The 19,151-nt window shown below is 41.4% G+C and overlaps 1 protein-coding gene across 1 annotated transcript; it reads left to right on the forward strand.

Moving 5' to 3' along the window:
- Positions 1–905: 905 nt before the first annotated feature.
- SUPV3L1 (Suv3 like RNA helicase) lies at positions 906–13,732 on the forward strand. Its single transcript, XM_084265699.1, has 13 exons — positions 906–990; positions 2,530–2,644; positions 3,247–3,415; positions 4,613–4,724; positions 5,010–5,087; positions 6,173–6,264; positions 7,167–7,347; positions 7,759–7,852; positions 8,496–8,715; positions 9,046–9,126; positions 10,630–10,806; positions 12,422–12,570; positions 12,947–13,732. Exons 1-13 carry the CDS (start codon positions 927–929, stop codon positions 13,443–13,445), a joined length of 2,031 nt encoding a protein of 676 aa, XP_084121825.1. The 5' UTR covers positions 906–926; the 3' UTR covers positions 13,446–13,732.
- Positions 13,733–19,151: the final 5,419 nt, after the last annotated feature.

The following is a 19,151-nucleotide window of genomic DNA, read 5'->3' on the forward strand; positions in this document are numbered from 1 at the left end:
GCCTGGTAAGTTTTCTTTCTTCCTTTATGTAACCCGAGAAGGAGGAAGAACACGGCATCTGGTTTGCCTGATCTTTCTGGAGAGCATGTCTGGGAAGCAGCATGGAGGGAGGAAGGTCTCTTGGGATGTCAACTAAAAGGTGTCAACATGTGTTTTAAGCAGATTTACTTTTCACATTAAAACCTGCTGTTTCCTGATAGGAAAAAAAAATACCACCCCGGGACCATAATTGATTTGTTCTATAACGTTTGCTGCAGGTTTCCACCTTTGTTTTCTTACCCAGGAGAGTGTCTCTTAAATACTGGCCTCGTCTTCATGGCAGTTCTTACTCCACTGCAGTTCAAGATTGTCTTTTCCCACAGCGGGCTCAGTCATTGGCTGTATTTAGTGAGAAATTTGAGCCCGTTCAGCATCGCAAATACTTGCTCTCCCCACAGTAATGAGGCTGGGACCTGGGATCTCCAGCTTAGCAGAACTGATCTGATTTTGATGAAACTAAAACACGTTACTCTCTTTCTGCAGGTGAAGTTCTAAAAAACTTAAATAAGTTCTATAAAAGAAAAGAAATCCAAAGACTAGGAGCAGAAAATGGACTGGATGGTAAGAAAATGTTCCAAGATTTTTCTTTAGTAAATGTGAAATTTGTTTTTATTTGGATTACAGTATGAGGTAGATCTTTTATGGGTCTCATGATGCTGCTTGTTTGTGTTGCCTCTCTCACTTGGTTCAAATAACCTTCATATTTACTAATAATAATCTCATGTTAAGGTACAAGTTTCTGATGGCACTACTTCAGGGTTTTGTTGCATGTTTAGAAATAGGATTTTGTGGCCTCAGGGGTACTCACTTTGTTCCTTTTTCTTTCTTTTTTTTTTTTTCCAGCTCGCCTGTTTCACCAAGCTTTTATAAGCTTTAGGAAGTATATCATGGAATCCGGTTCTGTGAGTGCTGATTTGCATATTATTCTCAATGATATATGCTGTGGTGCAGGCAAGTATCTGGAGTGCTTGTAAAATAAAATATACTTAGATTTTTTTCTTGGTTTTGACCTGTATACTTACCCACAGACCTGTGGACTTCCCTACTAGGCTGTAAGAGAGATTAAAAATTGCTACTTTCCCTTCAGAAATGTTTGCACTCATCCTACGAGGCGTTTTACCCTTAAATCTAAAGGTCGAGGTCTTAGCAAGGAGGAGCCTGTTGGTTTATAGCATCTGCTCACTGCTGGTTACTCCTCCCTTACAAATTCAATAGTCACTAGGGGGCACTTTGAGCCAGGTGGCTTTAAGTGCTTGGAAATACCAACTCCGTGTCCCTGTGACAGTAACAGAAGTGTTTGCCTGCTTACCGCATCCTGTGTTGGACTTTAACCAAGAGGTGGTGCTACCTGGCAGCAGGAGAAGCCGCTTTCTGCAGAGCCTGAACTTCAGAACTCTGTCATAGACAGCTGTGGCTCTAGTGATGGTGGACATTGGTTTTGTCTTAAAATGTGAATGCCTATATTTTAAATGTTGGCCGTCGTAGGAAATTCAAACTGTCTCTTTATATTAGTTGTGCTTAAAATCATCCACGTGATTTCTTCACTACCAATCCTTATTTACTTACACTTTTACCTTGGGTATGCCTTAAAACTCATGTGTTACAGGAGTGTAAAGCATTGTTTATTGTGGCAGTTTTGAAATTTATTAGTTGAACTTTCCTTGTTAAAAGTTAGTAATTGAAAATGCTACAGTTTTTAAGTTCTTTGAATTCTTCACCGTAAACTTGATTTATTGAATACTAATTCTCCATTGAAAAACCAAACACACCCCCCCCCTCCTCAAAGCCCGTTGCTTTTTACTTTTCCTTTTGTATGTGTATTTTTGCTAGTAACAGTTTTTTAGATCCAGATAGCCCTTTGTAATTCTATAAGAATGGGACAATTGCAGTGTGACCCGATATGGCACCCCTTAATGCCACATGCCTACTCTGCAGAAATTTAGAAGAATGAACCTGGGTTTCTCTTCTGAGATGACTTTTCTGTTTTAGTTTCCTCACCTAGAAACTGGAGACTCCAAATTTTGAACCAGCATCCCAGGACTTAGTAGTTTAGGGAAGCTACAGGCTATTCTATTTTTCTCCATTTATTAGCATTTTAGAAGCTTTTCTTTTATTCCAAGGCAGCACAAGAATTTAGGAAGAAAAGAGTAAAACCTTCTTAGGGCAGAAAAGCTATTTCTCATTCAGCTTTTCTATAGATTCATGGTTTATTTAGAAGTTCTCTCGACATGTGGGCTGCCTAGGCGGAATACACATTCAGAGATCTTTATTTTCATGCTGTTGTTTTATGTTACATTGCTTAGCAAGTCCCATGTATTCATGTTAATTTACCCCTCTGCCATTGTGATAATTACTGAACTTTGCAGAGAGCCAGAAGTTGAAAGTTAGGTGTGTTGTGGAAGTGGTAGATTTATCTTTTTTAAGGCTTATTATGAAGATGCATGCCTTCAGCCAAGCACGCAGACTTTCCTAAAAGGTTTTGTCTTCTAGGTCACGTGGATGATCTCTTTCCCTTTTTCCTGAGGCATGCAAAGCAGATCTTTCCGATGCTGGACTGTATGGATGATCTGCGCAAGATCAGTGACTTAAGATTGCCACCCAACTGGTCAGTGGGTTTAAGTAGTGTCACAGAGTTCTGTGGTCTTTGAAGTTAAGCTTTATGATGTATACTTGTATTATATTTTTAGTTCCATTTCTTTGTTTTTACAGTAATTTGTGTCAGGAACTGGACAGACCTTGTACTAGGGGCTGGAGTGACAGAACAACAGGAAGTGGTTTTAAACTAAAAGACTAGATACAAGATATGATACGATCAGTTAAAAGGAAAATAAGATCATACCAGCTATTAAAGTCGCTGAGTTGGTATTGCCTTTCTGGAAAGCTGTCTTCTGGCTGTATCTGTTTGGGTGGAAGCAGGCCAGTAGGTTTAAATGTTAATATATCTAAAGAGAGAGACCATGGTAGTGAGAATTATTTTGAACACAATGTGTGACTTCTACCCTAAAATCTTTGAAAGCATTGTATGCCATAGAAAATGAGTGTATAATAGATGATAACCTTGTTATACTGTTAAAGAGCTTGATCTTTCTGCTTTCAGCACACATTAGTAAGTCCATTAATAAGTTGAAGCTAACTTGCAGTTTCCCCTCAGTATGCAGAACACCAGGAAAATCTGCAACAGATATGCTTTTTTCTGTTATGTTTTAGGTATCCTGATGCCAGGGCTATCCAGAGAAAAATAGTATTTCATGCCGGTCCTACAAACAGTGGAAAAACTTACCACGCTATCCAGAGATTTTTGTCTGCGAAGTCTGGAATATACTGCGGTCCACTGAAACTTCTGGCTCACGAGATCTTCCAAAAGAGTAATGATGCTGTCAGTATGTTATATTACTTACCTATACCCTTAGTAGTGGAACACTCTCATGAATGCGTGTCTGTAAAGCGTTGTAGTGGCTTACGTAGTCTGTGAAGCGGTGGGCCTGACCGGCTGCATTTGCAGTTGTGTCAGCTCATGTGAATACCAGTTGTGTGTTTCCCCAAATGGAACATTGCTTTCCCCAAAGCATATACTGTGCAATCCCCCACATAACCTGCCTCTGTTTTCCTGGAGTTTTTACCTCTCTGTGTTTAGCCTGGTTCTGCCAGTAGCTTTTCCAGGGTGGAAACAGCTGATTTTACCCATGACTTTTATTTTAGCTTGTAAGCAAGAAATTACCTGTGCTTAGCTCTTCCCAACCCCCTGCTTCAATGTTTAAGTACATTTCACCTGACCATCTAATAGAGTCCTGCAGCTTCAGGTGTGTTGACTTGAAGAGCAGTGCTCTGGATCAGGTCTGTAGAGGAAGCTGTCATTAGTACTTTTTTTTTTTTTATCACTTCCAGCATCTTTTTGGAAGGCCCCTCACTCACCATTGTGTTACCAGCTCTGAAGCACTGCACATTACACATCATACATTAATGCAGCATAGTGTGTACCTACAGTAGCATATACCAAATGATTGTGTAATTTATTTTGATAAGACTGTGGTTTGGAATTCATAATTCCTGTTATTTGGCTTATGAAAGCATCACATAAGAAAGAATGGGTTGTCCTGGGAGATACCTGTTAGGTTTTCACTGTGTAGTGGATATGGATAGCATGTAGTGATTGTCCTTGTCTTGCTGTGTGCGTATAAGGCAGCAGCACGATTGCCAAATGAACCGGAGGAGGCCGGAGCTTGTGAAGCTCCTTTGCCCCTGCCTTGCTTTGTGAGCCCCGTGTACTACAGCTCTTCTGCAGTTCTTCCATTGAAGACACAATGACTCTGAAATCCTCAGAGGAAGATGGAATCTGCTGCAGGAGTAGGGGAGAGCATTTAATTACAGCTACTACCTCTTCATCACGCCCTTCATTCTGATAGACCTTAAATACAGGGCATGAGTCTCAGAAGGCTGAGTAGTTACTTTCTGGATAGCTTCTGTTATACTGTCATGTAAAGTACTGTGAGAAACTGAGTGGTTTTTTTGCTCTTGTGAAAGGAGATTCTATTACAGTCAAAAAACTTAATGTGAGTTTTTGGATTTTCTTTAGAATGTGCCATGCGATTTGGTGACAGGAGAAGAGCGTGTGTATGCCAATGAAGATGCCAGACAAGCTCCTCATATTGCTTGTACCATTGAAATGTGCAGCACTAATACTCCCTGTATGTATGCATAATTGTTTCCGTCATATCTCTGGTATCTGTGTGTATTGTTGCCTGGACTCTGAAGTAGCTGAGCTGTTCTTTTTCACTCTTGCTCGAACAATTTCTGAACTGTGTTAGAACAGTTACTAAACCGTGGATCATCTCAGAATAGCTTTCTGTGGTAGAGGATTAGCTTGATTTGAGCAACTGTTTTTGAAGGCCTTTGAGCAACTTCCTGTCTTTTATTGCTGCTCTAGATGCCTTTCCTTGGTGCATCGTATTTTTTTTTTTGTTTGTTTTCAGATGAAGTTGCTGTCATTGATGAAATTCAGATGATTAGAGATCCTGCCAGAGGGTGGGCTTGGACACGAGCCCTTCTTGGTAAGCTTGTTAGTGTTCACAGTGAACTAGTTTAATGTGACTCTAAATGGCACCTCAGATTTAAACATAGCAGCCTGTGTATTCGCAAGTGGTTACAATATGTGATGCAAAATAAAAGCGAGTATTGTTTCTTCATGTGTCTTCCAACAGCAAGTTCTGGAGAGACCCTGCCTCAAAGGATATGTCAGTATGGCAGCGAGCTCTCATGGCTTTTTAAAAGTTTTATTCTCTTACATACATAGATGCCTCTTACAGTTTTGCTTCCTTGAATAATACAGAGTTTTTGTGGTCTTACACCGTGCTGGCCTTTTACATTGATTATTTTCTAGAAGTATGCTTTTTTAATTCAATTAAAACCACACAATTTTTCAGAGATTTCATTATGAAGAGATACTCTTAATTGTAGAGGAACATGGTAAAATTTAAATACTTTACAGTGTTAAATTCAAATGGCTTATTTATAAAACTGCCTTGATATGTTAATTTCTTTTAAAAATGCTTCTCTTGATAATTTTGGAGTTTCTCAAGAGGAATTTTGGAAACTCGTTTTTTCCCTCAACTTTTCAACAGCAATTCGGAATCTGATGCCCAGTTTAACAGAATGATTTCTCACACTTCCCCTACCTCCTATTTTTTTGCTCTTTTCTATTCTGACTGCCTTAGAGATGTATTCACAATTTCAGAAGGTCTTGCAGACAATAAAGTCCTTCAGTTCTGCTGTGGTTTGGGAGTGAGTAAAACAGTAGTAGTAGTAAATAAAATATTCAAAGCTTTGCCCCATTTGTTGAGGGTATCTTGTTTCTACTGAGAGGATGCCACAAGGTATTAGCTGCTGATTATTATACTAATGGATTTCCAAGCTTCACTTGCTGATAGGAGATCAAGAGCAGCTGGAGCTTTACTAGGAAGTGGTGTATTGTATGAGACGCTTTAGGTACTGATTTGGGATGCAGAATGAGCTGAAATACAGTCCTCTGTGTTTAGCAAGCAAGAGGTAATTTTGGGGTAACTTACAGGTCAGTTAAAGCTGCTGTTGTCTATAAATACATAACATTCAGCATTGTATTTAATTGGATCTTGTTCAGGACTCTGTGCAGAAGAAATTCACGTTTGTGGAGAAGCTGCTGCTATTGACTTAGTGACAGAGCTCATGTACACTACAGGGGAGGAAGTTGAAGTAAGTTCTTTAGTTCTGTAAAGGTATGGATAGAACATCAGTTTCTCCTTGCTGGAAAACAGATTAAAAATTAGCATCTTTTGGGGTTATTGCTGGTCAAAGTAATTCTTGTGGTAGGGCTTGTTAAAAAGTTTCTTGATTCCTGTTTCGTATTTGTTTTATTGTGTTTTTTGGGTTTTGTTGATAGTGGGACTGTTTTGCTTAAAGATGATGAGTATTTTGCTGACTTCCCCTTAGGGAATGTTACAGCTGTTCAGGGCCTCTGTGCTTCCTGGAGGACTACATTGTATCCCTCAGGTTTTCTGGAAGTGTTAGAGGTTATTCTCCATATGATGTGGAAAGGAGTTAAAAGAGCTAACACCTCCAGAAGAAACTGATTGAAAGATCTCTGAAATCCAACTTTGCTGTCATAAATGTTTGGGTTTCTTTTTTTCCTCCCATTGGGAAGATTCCTTCATAAAGAGTATTTAAAAATGTAACATTTGGTCTTTAGAAAGTCCAGCCAGCATCATTTCCTGGTGAATTAGTTGTGAATATATCCATGTGTGGTGGAGAAGGTAATTCTGAAAGGGGTCCAGTTACAGCATTCAGGTGACTGACTGAAACTGGACTCTAATTCCTTGATGGAACAGCTTTTGCTACATAACCTGTATATCTCTCTTTGTGAATCTAGTTTACTGTAAAAATATCTAGTTCTGTTTCTTGAAAAGGCCATATAGTTCTCAGTTTGGGGAGTGCTGCAGGTAGGGGAGTGCCTAAGGTGTATGACCACCTTCTTCCCACTGTTTATCCCTTCAGGACTATGAGAGGTCCCTCAGTGTCATGATCAGCTGTGATAATAACTCACTGGCTGATACTCTGCAGGAACTTTTCATTATCTTTGATGACCCCTTTAATTCTAGGTCCGAAACTATAAGAGACTCACTCCTCTTACCGTGCTGGATTATGCCTTAGAATCTTTAGATAACCTCCAGCCTGGGGACTGCATAGTCTGTTTCAGTAAGAATGACATTTACTCCGTCAGCCGACAGATTGAAGCCAGAGGATTAGAATGTGCCGTCATATACGGCAGTCTGCCACCAGGTAAAGCACTCTTCCTTGGATTTCTAAGAGAATGTTCTGCTTCTTGCTGCTTTCTTAGAAGAAAAGAAATTAAAAATGACATGTTACAAGTTTTCCTAGTTTTGCATCTACAGTGAGAGAAAGTAATCAACTTTTGCTGACTGTTTTAATTTGGGGATTAGACTTTTATTATGTACTTAATACTGATCTCCAGGTAGATGTAAGTAAATGAAGTCTCTCCACAGCTCTGGGAATGATTTAAATCCCTCTTGCCTCCTTCCCCAACCACAGCCAAATACCAATCAAATACCTTTTTTTTTTTCCTCTTCTTCCCTTCAGCCTGTTATAAAGACACAGGGCTGAGTGATACCTTGTCTTTGTTTTGTAAGAAAAGAACAGTTTGCTATGTAAATTGTTTTGTCATTCATTTAGGAACAAAACTCGAACAGGCAAAGAAATTCAATGATCCTGATGATCCATGCAAGATTCTAGTTGCTACAGATGCAATTGGAATGGGACTCAACTTGTAAGTACCCTGAACAGTGTATGGCATGATATTCTTTGAGGTGTGTTCCATACTTTAGTTTTCTTGATTGTTTTCCACCCAGTTTGACTGAACTTGGCTGGATATCTGCTATGTCTAGGTAACAGAGTACATAAATTGTAATTCTGAAGTCATGATCAATTTGGGTGGAGCTAAGCTTTAAAACAGATTCTAAGAATTAAATGGCTCATTTGGCCTAATTCTGCATGATTGTAGAGACTGTTAAGATCCCCTTTTGATTCACCTGGTTGAGATGTGCTAGGTTTTCAGACTGTTGTGTTTCTGAAACATATAGCAGGTTCAATTCAGTTTCAGATGTGTTGTGTTGCTGAAGGGGATGCCGGTGCCTTGTTCAAAGCTACTGAGACAGATGATGATGAATAGATTGGGACAGATTAGGATTGATGCATGTAGGGATGATGATTTTCCCACAATTAATCAATAGTCTTGTGCTGCCCTTCTGAATATGTGGTGTCCATGAATGTTATCTGTGGCCACTTAATTTATGGAGGGGGAAATATCCCCCAAAAAGATGAAAAAATAAAACACACTAATTCTTCTGTTCATTGGAAATAACTTGAAAAAAAGGATTACTCTTTTTTTTTTCTTTCCACAAATATTTCAGATGCGTAAAAAGAATAATTTTTAACTCTATAGTAAAGCCAACTATCAATGAGAAGGGGGAAAAGGAAATAGACTCCATTACAACCTCTCAGGCTCTGCAAATCGCAGGCAGAGCTGGGCGTTATGGCTCATCCTTCAAACAGGGAGAAGTCACTACAATGCATCGTGATGACCTCGCGCAGCTGAAGGAAATTTTGAGTGAACCTGTGCGCCCTGTGAAGGTGAGAGGCACAGTGCCAAGTTTGTACAGCTGTTCTCTGCAGCTGTTTTACTGGGTTCTGATCCCAAATAATTTTTCCTTGTGTGTTTACAACCTATATATGTGTGTATGTATATCTGGTTTGGAGGCTTGCAGTGTTTTACTATATATATTGAAGCTGTTAAAAGCTCAAACACAGTAGTTTTTAAGTTATAGATAAGTGTGCTAAATAAACTGGACTCTGTAGGGTGCTTTGGCTTCTTGCAGTTTGTCTTTCTAGTGTTTGTTTCTGATGCATTAGCTTAAAATATTTGAGAATTAATGAAAAATGTTTTCTTTATTTCCCCTTTAGGCTGCTGGCTTACATCCTACTCCTGAGCAGATAGAAATGTTCGCTTACCATCTCCCTGACGCCACTCTATCCAACCTAATTGTAAGTATGCTCAAAATACTGGCTTCTGCGTTAGGAGCCAAGCGTTGCTTATAGCCCCTGCTTTGGTACGAACGATGAACATGTGCCTCAAAAGCCTAGCAGCCAGCCATGTGGGTATCCCTGATCAGCTGGATTCTTCTCTCTACCACAGCAGGGACTGCAAATTTGGAATGCTTAACTTCTCAATCTTATAACACGCTCAAAAGCCACTGAAGCGTGTGAATGAGTTTATGCATGTTGCAGAGTGTACAACCACCTTTTCACTTCACCTCTGCTGTATTTACAATGTAGACATTTTGGTCAGATGCTGAAAATATCCGAGATCGAAATTTTGGTAAATTTATGTAAAAAATTCCTAGGAAACTGAGCTGGTCAGGTCAGGTTTCCATGCATCTGAGAGCTGTCTTTTTCTGTGGACTCTGATAAAACAGCATCTCCTTAACTTTCAGAATCCAGATTATTGTGGTATATACTCGTTCTCATCATTAGCCAGATAGTAGAATTTTTACAAGTGCCTAAACATTTTATAATAGAAATCAAGCTTCTGATGCTGTATCTTAAAAAAAAAAAAAAAAGGTACACTGATAAATTCTTAATAGCTTTTGTGGATTTAAATACATACTACTGTGATCTGCTGCTGTGCTGATATGTAGCAAAGTATAATTTCTAACCTCAAGGTAAAACACTACACTTGCAGACCTCCTAGAAGGCTTAGGCTGGTAGGACAACGGCGCACACGATTTTACTGTTGGGACATTCTGGGCTAGCATAGAACTATTAAGATAAACCACATTACTACTGATCTCTTAAGTATTTGGTCACATATTTAATTAAGCAACTCAGTGTTTCTGTGAAGATCTTTGTAAATATTTGAAAGATTTGTAAACTAGAGAAGTAATTTTGGGGGCCTGTAAAAATCCTCCCTGCATTGTGCAATGGCATCTCTTGTTTCTCTGAACCTTGGATATGTTTCAGGTATTCTTTGAACTCTCTGGCAATACCATATTTGTCTTGCAATTTCTTTCTGCCTAAAATAGATCTGTTTCTGACACTGGGCTAAAAATACCTCCATTATTGAATTTTATACTGTAAAGTTAGCTTTTTTGGGTCCTACTCAATGACAAACCTGGAACGAATTCTAAACATAGTACTGACTGTTTCCTTTGATGGTGTTCTTTGTAACCAAAGCAGGTGCTTCCAGAAAATTGTATTGTATGCATAGGTGGCTAATTGAAAATGCTTAAAGAAAGCATTCAGACATTAGGCTTTATGGTTTTACCTCTGATCCTGTGTTAGAGAATCTAATGAAAATCCTGTTAAAAGACTGGACAGAACTCTCCTGCCTTCTTTTTTTATTACTGAGGGTCAAATTTGATACTTTTAAGTGCTCTTTCAGTATAACTAACCTGTGAAAACACCAAATCATTTTTTGCTTTGATAATACAAACTCTTAACAACCGTCTCCGGTAATAACATCCTCTCCTTTTGGTTATGTTTTCACAGGATATTTTTGTGAGTCTCTCACAAGTCGATGGGCTTTACTTTGTCTGCAATATTGATGACTTTAAATTTCTGGCAGATATGATTCAGCACATTCCACTAAATTTGCGATCACGGTATGTCTTCTGCACTGCACCCTTGAACAGAAAAGAGCCTTTTGTGTGTACCACGTTGTTGAAGGTTAGTTGTTTGGTTTTTTTCCTCTCCAAAAATGTGGTATTTATATTAGAGCAAGTGGATCTTGGCTCATTGCAACTATATCTAACTGCTATGTTTGTTGTGGGTTTATTTGAGAACATTCTTAAACCGTTCACAGGTTGTGCGCTGGAGATCGATCAATAGCGTGCTCTCTCAAGGAGCTGGAGAGATATATATATGTGTGTGTGTGTGTATGATTATATATATATCATTGTGTTCTTTACCACTTTTATTGGCCAAAACATGTAACTTCTGAGAACTGATTCTCATCTCATGATGTAAATTAAAATTTGGATAGCTTTTGTGCTGTTTGCCTCAGAGAATCCTGCTGCTTGCCTTGCCAGGTGATCTTTGAACGGGGAGAGATCAAAACTGTACTAGGTAGTCACTTGTGTACCGTTAAGCTTTTCAAGACAGTGAGTCTAAAAATAGTCCTTAAGAACCAAGATACTGTTGCTTCAAGGTATTGGCTTGTCAACAAAGGAAGAGAATATGTGATTGCTGTTGTTATAATACACATAATTAAAACCCCAGAAAATACAGTGCTGGAGGTTGCTCTCAGAATGATGTTATTTCACTTTTCAGGATAGGATGAACTGTTTTCAACTGTGCTGCTGGAGTGATTATTTTGAGGAATTTCTAGTCAGCTGATTTCAGTTCTTCAGGATTAGTAGTTTTGTTTGGGACTGTTACGGTGTTGGACAGTATTGCCTTTGTCCTCTCCTGGAGACTACATTAAACATTTAAAATAATATAGTGTAAAAATTAAACGGATGTGGTGCCTCCCAGTCCCAGATATTAGACTTGTGCTTTCAAAAATAGCTGTTAATGGTCTTCAGAAATTGAGCGATTGATTTAAAGAGTTGGGGGAGGGGGAGAATCATTTAAAAATGCTGAGCATTCAGACCCTAAGTAATGAAGGTGCAGAGGGGCACAATGTGTTGTCAGAGGGATGTAGGCTGTTGTGAATGCCTCTGTGAATTTAAGCCCCATTCCTTGGCAAAAAAACAACTTCTGGTATCGCCAGTTAGGAAGTTATTCCAAGTCATCAGTGCTCCTGAAAATAGAAAATTTATATCTTACTTGGCTTGTTTATCTGTTGCCAAGAGAGCTGAGATGTCTTTACTTCAGAAGGGCTGACTTCTAGTGCAGGTTAATCTGTTTGGGTTGTGAATAGGGTATTAGGATCTTAAGACAGGGAACACATTTAACAATTTCTCAACCCTGGGGATTCTGAAACAAGATAATTGACAGGGTAGAAGCAGGAGAAAGGGGGAAAAAAAAAACCCAAAGACAAAGCCCATCTGTTTTGCGAGATGAAATCATATGCCTTCAGTGTTGTGCTTCTCAGGATAGCTCTATACTTTTGCTGCTTAAAGCTGTGCATGGCCCATGGACAAATTGTGTTAATGAGGCCCCGGGGGAAGGAGAGGTGACTCCTGTGTTGAGTAATTAAGTAAAAGAATGTGTGGCATTTGGGCTGTGTAAAACAAAGCAGTGATTTTCTGGAGTATTTCTATGTATACAGACTCAAGGGGATTTAACTCCCCTTGAGGATTTCTTCTTGCCCAACTAACTGAATCTGCTTGTTTTTCAGTTTGCGAGGCAGTTCAGTAGAAATGAGCCTCTGACGTTCGACTGGCTCTGTCGGCACACCAAATGGCCATTAGCTGCTCCAAAGAACATCAAGGAACTTGTACACCTTGAAGCTGTTCATGATGTTTTTGACCTCTATCTGTGGTTAAGGTATTGGGGTTTGTGCTTGGAAATTATTTGTATTTTTTCCTAATTTTTATGACTTGCAGTCCTAGAAAAGTGGTATTTTCGAGCCTGTGTGGGCTCCCTTGAATGACCCTTTAGAGGATCTTGACAAATGCAGGTGTAGCTATGTTGTGGGAGCAAGTCATGGGTTCTGCAGAGAACAGTTTGTGACTGACAGAGGGACAGAAAGTTAGAAACAAGGTGATCCTAGACTAGAGCAGCTGAAATGCCACTTGAAATACAGTGGCCTTCCCACGTTAACATGTAATAAATTTTTTTTGACCTTACGTCGTATTTTGTCCCAGTAAGAGGTCCTTTAGCTTGACAGGGTTTAATTGTGTGTTGTTCTGCCTCTCTGCAGTTACCGCTTCATGGATATGTTCCCTGATGCTGCCCTTGTGAGGGATATTCAGAAGAAACTGGATGACATCATACAAGTTGGTGTCTGCAACATCACCAAGCTGATCCGAGCTTCACAATCTGCTGCTGCTGCTCCTGGCACAGCAGAAGTGGCGTCAGAAGGCTTTCCCTTTTCAAGGACTAAGAGGGATACCAGGGTGGTTTCAGACCATCTCGATCCAAAATCCACAGGGGCACTCTCTATTGCGGTGGAGGTTCCAGCAGAAAGAAGAACAAAGACCTTGAAAGCCTATCGGTCTGCCACAAGGCAGGAGGATCTGAGAAGCCATGGACGTGGGTCTCTTGCCAGCAGATTGCTGCGTGAAGGACTTCTAACACAAGAAATGCTAAGACAGCTGGAGAGCGAGTGGCAGGATCAGCACAGGAATGGTAGATACGGCCTCGGTTCAAAAAGAGATGAGCAGAATAGTTCAAAGGAAACAGGGAGAAAGAAAAAATAGAATCCACATCCTAATGCTGTTTAGTTTTTATTAATAAAATACTATTTTAATAACTTCTTTGGCACTTCATCTTTACATTGCTGCAGTTCATTGATGTTTTTCCTTCTCCTGTGACCAGCTACATGAAACACTTGGAAAAATGGATTCTTAAAAACTCAGAGGCCATAAGCTTGCTTCTACCAGTCAGCTGTATGCTTTCTTCAGTTGTGGTGTTCAGCTGGCATTTGGTTTATTGCTCTGTGGAAATTTGAACTTGGTGTCTTCTCGCAAGATATCCTCACATCATTAATAAACGTCACGTATTTCACTAGTAATGAATTAGCTACTCATTCCACCCCTTCCCAAAGGGCAGAGTTTAACAGATAACAAACAAGTGCTGAACAACCTGGCAGGAACTTGAGTCAGAAGGGTGATAGGAGACCTGTGTCTCTAACCTTTGTGTCCTGTGAAAAATGTGGAAGGAAGCAAAAAGCATTGGGGAATGATGAAATTCTGGCTACTGGAAGTTTTGAGTAAATTCCATTTCTATCTTCTGAGGAGTAATTACTGAAACGAACCAAAAGCTTTCCTTGCTCTCAGTGATATTCTTTCTCCTAAGAAAAGCTCATTGCACCGATTCAGGCAAAGAAAAAATTGGATTCTGAAATTTTATTTATTTTTTTAGGGGAAGAGATGCTAGACGTATAGGTATAATTTATTTACATTTGAGAAATGCAGATGTCTGTCTGTCCTTGACTTCTCTAATTCTCTTTCATACAAATTATTTTGTTCTGTTGCACTCCAGAAATGTTTTTTTGATTCACATGCTTACCACATCGAGGAGGTTTTAATTTGTTGGGACTTCAGTTCTTTGGAATGGCGACACAGTGTCACTGAGTAATGTTATAGGCAGCACACCACCAGCCTATGCCTTTTTCATACATGTGCAGATATGCCATCATTTGGTTTTGGTGTGAGTGGCTTTTAAGATGTACTTTTGAGCTCCTGGTAAGGATACTGGGGTGTGGAAAGAGCCAGATGCTGAAACTGCTGTGTGTGTGTGTTCACAGGAATGGCTTTCAGCGTTAGGATGTGTTGCTGCGGCTGCCTGAGGAGAAAAATGTTGCAGCAACCATGTTTCTGGGGTTGGTTACATACAAGTCTGCTGATTCTGCTTGTCTTAATCTTGGGATACTTGTAAAAGCTGAAATTCACTGTGTCAGATACCTGACTTTCTAAAATGATTGCGAGTTTGCTCTGAAACCCTTTTTCCTTCATCCTAGTGTCCATCCTTTAAACTGCTGTTCAGCAACAAGTCTGTACCACTTTGAACAAAGTTTTTAACTGCTGTTTTCAGCCTGTTTCACCTACCATTTCCCCATTATTTACTAGGAGCAGTGTGTAAATAGCGTACATATTTATAGTGCACATTATCCCCTGCTGATGTCAGTGTCAGGCTGGTGGGGAGGGAACATTTCAGGTCCTTCCCCTGCAAAGCCCCATCTGTCTTTCCAAGGAAAACCAAGCAGCTAGGTATGTGTGGCAGCAGCTGTGTGAATATCTTGAAGCATCTGCTCTGTGGATGATGAGTAATTCTGCTTTGCTTTCTCAGAGCCCTGACAGCCTCTGCAGAATGTGAGCTTCTTTCAGATGTATTCCATTTGATATAATTCAAACGTGGTTTGCGGGATTGAGTGATACTGGTTGTCTCCTTCTGTTGTCCTTTGCACTTAACAGACTTGATGGGAAGTAGGAGTTGTTCCAGTCTGCACACGTGTTTTGACAGTGTGCATTTGCCCACTTAACCTCTGGGACAGCAGCTTCTTAGTGGATCTGCAAACCGCTGTTTAAAACCATGCTCGTTGCAACGATGAGTCTCCTGTTTTCCCCCCACTGCATGTGGGGCTGGGTTGTAGGAGACGCACGTTGCTGCTGTACTTAACTTTATCAAAACAGACTAGAAGCAATCCTTTAATTGTATGCTAAGCTACCTACTATATTATATGTATATTTTTGAGAGTAGAAATCGTGGCTGGGACTTGGAGGTGTAAGCCAGCCTTGTGTTTGAGCAGCAAGCCTTGCAATAAGGAAGCTAAATGACTATAAGCATTCTCTTTTGTATTTTGCTGAGATTAGCACTTGGCTTGACTCGTTGCTTGTTTCCATAGTGACTCCATAGTAACTGTTTTAAGAGCTCTGAAGTTTATTCAGGCGTTTCCAGACTGACTTTTTATGAGAGTTTTCTTTTATTCTGAGCTAATAGTGTGGCTGTCACTGACTCCCATTAGAATGGCTGCCAAATTGGTCACATGTGGTACAATCTGGGCTGGTGTGTGGGGCAAGCTAAGCCAGATGCACATTTGTAACATGCCCTGTGCAAGCAAAGTCCTGAGGGAGGATTGAGTGGCCTCTTGCTCTTCTTCATGGGGCTGTCCTGAAGCTTTTCCTTTTTAAACATCAGCAACATTGTTCACTTGACCTGGGAACCACGTTTGTGAAGCTGTTTTATTTCAGGTGTTCACATTTCCAGATTGATTTTCAGGCATTCAACTTTCAGATGTTTCAAAGGTTATTGAAGTTGCAATTTTGTGTGTGTGTGTTTGTTATGCTTCAAATTTCAAGTGCTGATTACAAAGCACTCGGAAAAAGACGCCTTAAGGGAATGTGCTCTCTCCTGGTTGTGCTGTCTCCATCTCTTCTAAATAGCATCTGTCCTTGGAATGAATTTTCCAGTCAGTCCTGTCAGGCGTTCTGCCTTATTTTGCAGCCCAGTGTTGCCTGTCCCCTAAGAGGGGCGTATATAGGATGATTGTGGGAGAAAGCTCTTCTGGGTTTTGGTGGGAATACAACAGGGAAGCAAAAAGCTGCTGCTGCTGGGAAGGGGGAAAGATGTTGTAAGGGTTGGTCTTGAAAGCATGAGCTATAAGGAAGAACGGTTTCTCCTGATGTGGGTTACGGGATCACCTGGAGCCTGGTCCACTGTCCCCTTGTTAACCTGGCACAGCAACCAGCATTGTCACTGCCTTTGACACCTCACCAGACAGATGTGTTTCTCCAGCAACAAAATGCTCATTAACGTGGTACCTCTGTCTGGAGGTAACTGGTGCATGTGTAGCTGGTGTATTCATAGATGTTTGTCTGCTTTCCCCCCTGCCCCTTGTAGCTGTGAGCTCCTTTCCTCTACAGGCCCTTAGCTGTAGGGCTGTGGCTTGAGAAAGGGTTTGGAGGGACAACTGCGGGAGAGGAAAGTACAGAGAGGGTATAAAGGCTCTGAAGCCTTGGTGGCCCTCACAAAGGGAGGGTTTGTGGCTAACTTTTTGGGGCTCTTGGTGGGTTGACCTGCATGGAAATGACATAATGACTCTTCTTGTCTTGTACATCAGCCAGCCTGAAGCTAGGATGTGCCAGGGTTGAGCGGACAAGTTACACAGTGATTCTGACATGTCGAGTATTTAAAGGAGCTTGCTGCCAGTTTAGTAACATTTAGATCTTTTGAGACCCTTTTCCAGTGGCATCCATCAGAGAAAGAAAGAAAAGAGAGAATGAAAAACAAATCTATTGTATTACAGACACAATGAGCTCTGGATCAAAGTGGGATGGAGCTTGAAAGGTAATGTTTTCAATTCTGCTGGCCAGAGGGGTTGTGACTCGGATGGCATGGGTAAACAATGAGGAAAGAGACTGTCCCTCTGGGAGTCAGTGTCTGACTTAATGAGCCAGCAGTTATTAAAAGATGAATACAGGAGAAGTGAACCATGCTTTCTGGCTGGTAGTGTGGCTTTTTTTCTTCTTTCTTTTCTCCCTTTCTCTTGAAGATCAAAGGCCTAATTTTAGCACAAGCCCTATTTATGGACTGTTCAGCCACTCTGTCTGCTTTACACTTGTTCTAGAATAGAGCCAGCAGGATCTCCTGGTGTCCAGAGCTCATCCCTGATGCAAGGCAGGATGGGGTTGGTAACAAACCCCTAAACCTCAACCTTTCCACGCAGAGGTTCTGTCTAATTTGTCTCTACAGAGGCAGTTCCTTTCCCTTAGCCCTGTCAGCCTTTCCTCGTGATCAGAGGCTGAAAATGCATAACCTGTGACCGCTCCTGATGTTTGGCAAAGAGCTATCTCCTCCTGATTCATGCCGGCTTGGTGTGCTACAGCTGCCAGGACTGGGCAGAGTCCTCTTCCTGAGACTGGTGCCCAGTACAGAATTGAGTGTTGTACTCTTTGCTTGTACAGCCCAGCCTGGTGATTGATCGGGCTTTCCTTACAATAGCGTGAGGTCGCTGGGTCCGTTTTAGGCTGTGAGATCCCTTTCTGCTGACTGGGCGCTTCTGCCCCGTTCTGTGTAGATGACTTTCTACTTCTGCTCAGTAGTTCTTTGTGTTTCCTCCCATTATTTGGCTCCACCACCTCCTTTCCATCTCCCTGTTCTCCCCCTGCTGCCCCGAGGCTGTTTTTTTTTTCCTGATTTATCAAAAATAATCTCTGAGTGTAATCTTGTTCTGCAGAATTCCAGGTGGCGATCGTCTCCCTGCACAGTAAGTGCGCTCGGTTCCAGATGAAATACCAAGGAGTAGTTTGGTGGGAAATGCACCAAGTGTAGATGTAGTTTGGGAGCAAGCCTCTAATGACCCCACAGGAATGCATTTTCCCTCCAACCTCCCCAGCTTCTTGTTTTTCCTGCTTCCTCCCACCACCTCACCACCCCCACTTTGTATCAACATTTCACCCAGCTTTCTTTGCCTGATGTTTCCACAGTTTGTATTGCTTGATACAACAAAATCCTGGGAACTCTTGGATATTCAAAATCAAGCTTTTGGGAGTAACAGTTAAAAGCTGTATCAGAATTCAGCTCTGATGGTGTAAGAAAGCTGACTGTGCTCTCAGTGCCCTGCACTGCCGGTGAAAGGCATCTGTTTATCAACTGAGGCATGCTGGTGCGGACACTGGCTGCCAGGTAAGCCTCCTGTCCCCTCCCCAGGTTTTGCAACGCTGAAGATTGGCCTGAAACTTTGCCTTCAGGGGGGGCGAAGGGAGAGTAATCCGTACAAAACCTCACTGCTGGAAACGGCGCAGGAGGTATTTCAGCTGGGGGCAGGGGTCTCTGTGTGTCTTTGCTCCTTTTACACAGCTTAATTGGGGAGGAAACCCCCCCACCCCGCAAATAAGAGTGCACTGTGTGGAACTAGAGCAGAGTTAATTCATGCAGAAGAACTTGTCTCGCTGAGCAGAGGGAAGAAACCTCCTAAAATCCACTCTTAACTTTCCAGATTCCCTGGCAGTGCATCGCTGCGTGTGGTGCCGGTGGGACCTTGTCAGCCCCCCCCTCCTCTACTCCTGGGAAGGAAGCAGGGTGAAGCAGGGCAGGCTGCGTAGCAACTGCATTGCAGAGTGGTAACAATTCCCAAGTGGGGCAGTAACAAAATCGATTTTTCTCCCCTTTGGCTTGGCAGCTCTCCAGGTGCCTGCTCTGGCACAATGAAGTGTGTGGCTGGGGAGGGAGGGACTTTGGGTTGATGGGAGGGGGTGATACAAAGAGGCAGAAGTTTAATCATTGAACTGATCGCACTGGATGGATTTATTTCTGGACTCAATTTCCCAGGAACTCCACTGTCTCACCCTAGGGGAAATGCCTCAGCTGCAGTTTCTCTAGCTCCCAGCGTCGTGAATCAAGGTTTGTTGCTTTGGAGTTACAGCAGTTCTGTCACTACTGACCCATTCGTCTGCTTGGAGAAA

The sequence above is a fragment of the Gallinula chloropus genome (assembly GCF_964237585.1).
Source record: "Gallinula chloropus genome assembly, chromosome: 5".
NCBI classification, from domain to species: domain Eukaryota; kingdom Metazoa; phylum Chordata; class Aves; order Gruiformes; family Rallidae; genus Gallinula; species Gallinula chloropus.

Coding starts and splice junctions, on each gene's coding strand:
- SUPV3L1 (XM_084265699.1), top strand. CDS start 927: ATGGAATCCGGTTCTGTGAGTGCTGATTTGCATATTATTCTCAATGAT. Junction 7,853..8,495: donor ATTGGAATGGGACTCAACTT/GTAAGTACCCTG, acceptor CAAATATTTCAG/ATGCGTAAAAAGAATAATTT. Junction 12,571..12,946: donor GACCTCTATCTGTGGTTAAG/GTATTGGGGTTT, acceptor GCCTCTCTGCAG/TTACCGCTTCATGGATATGT.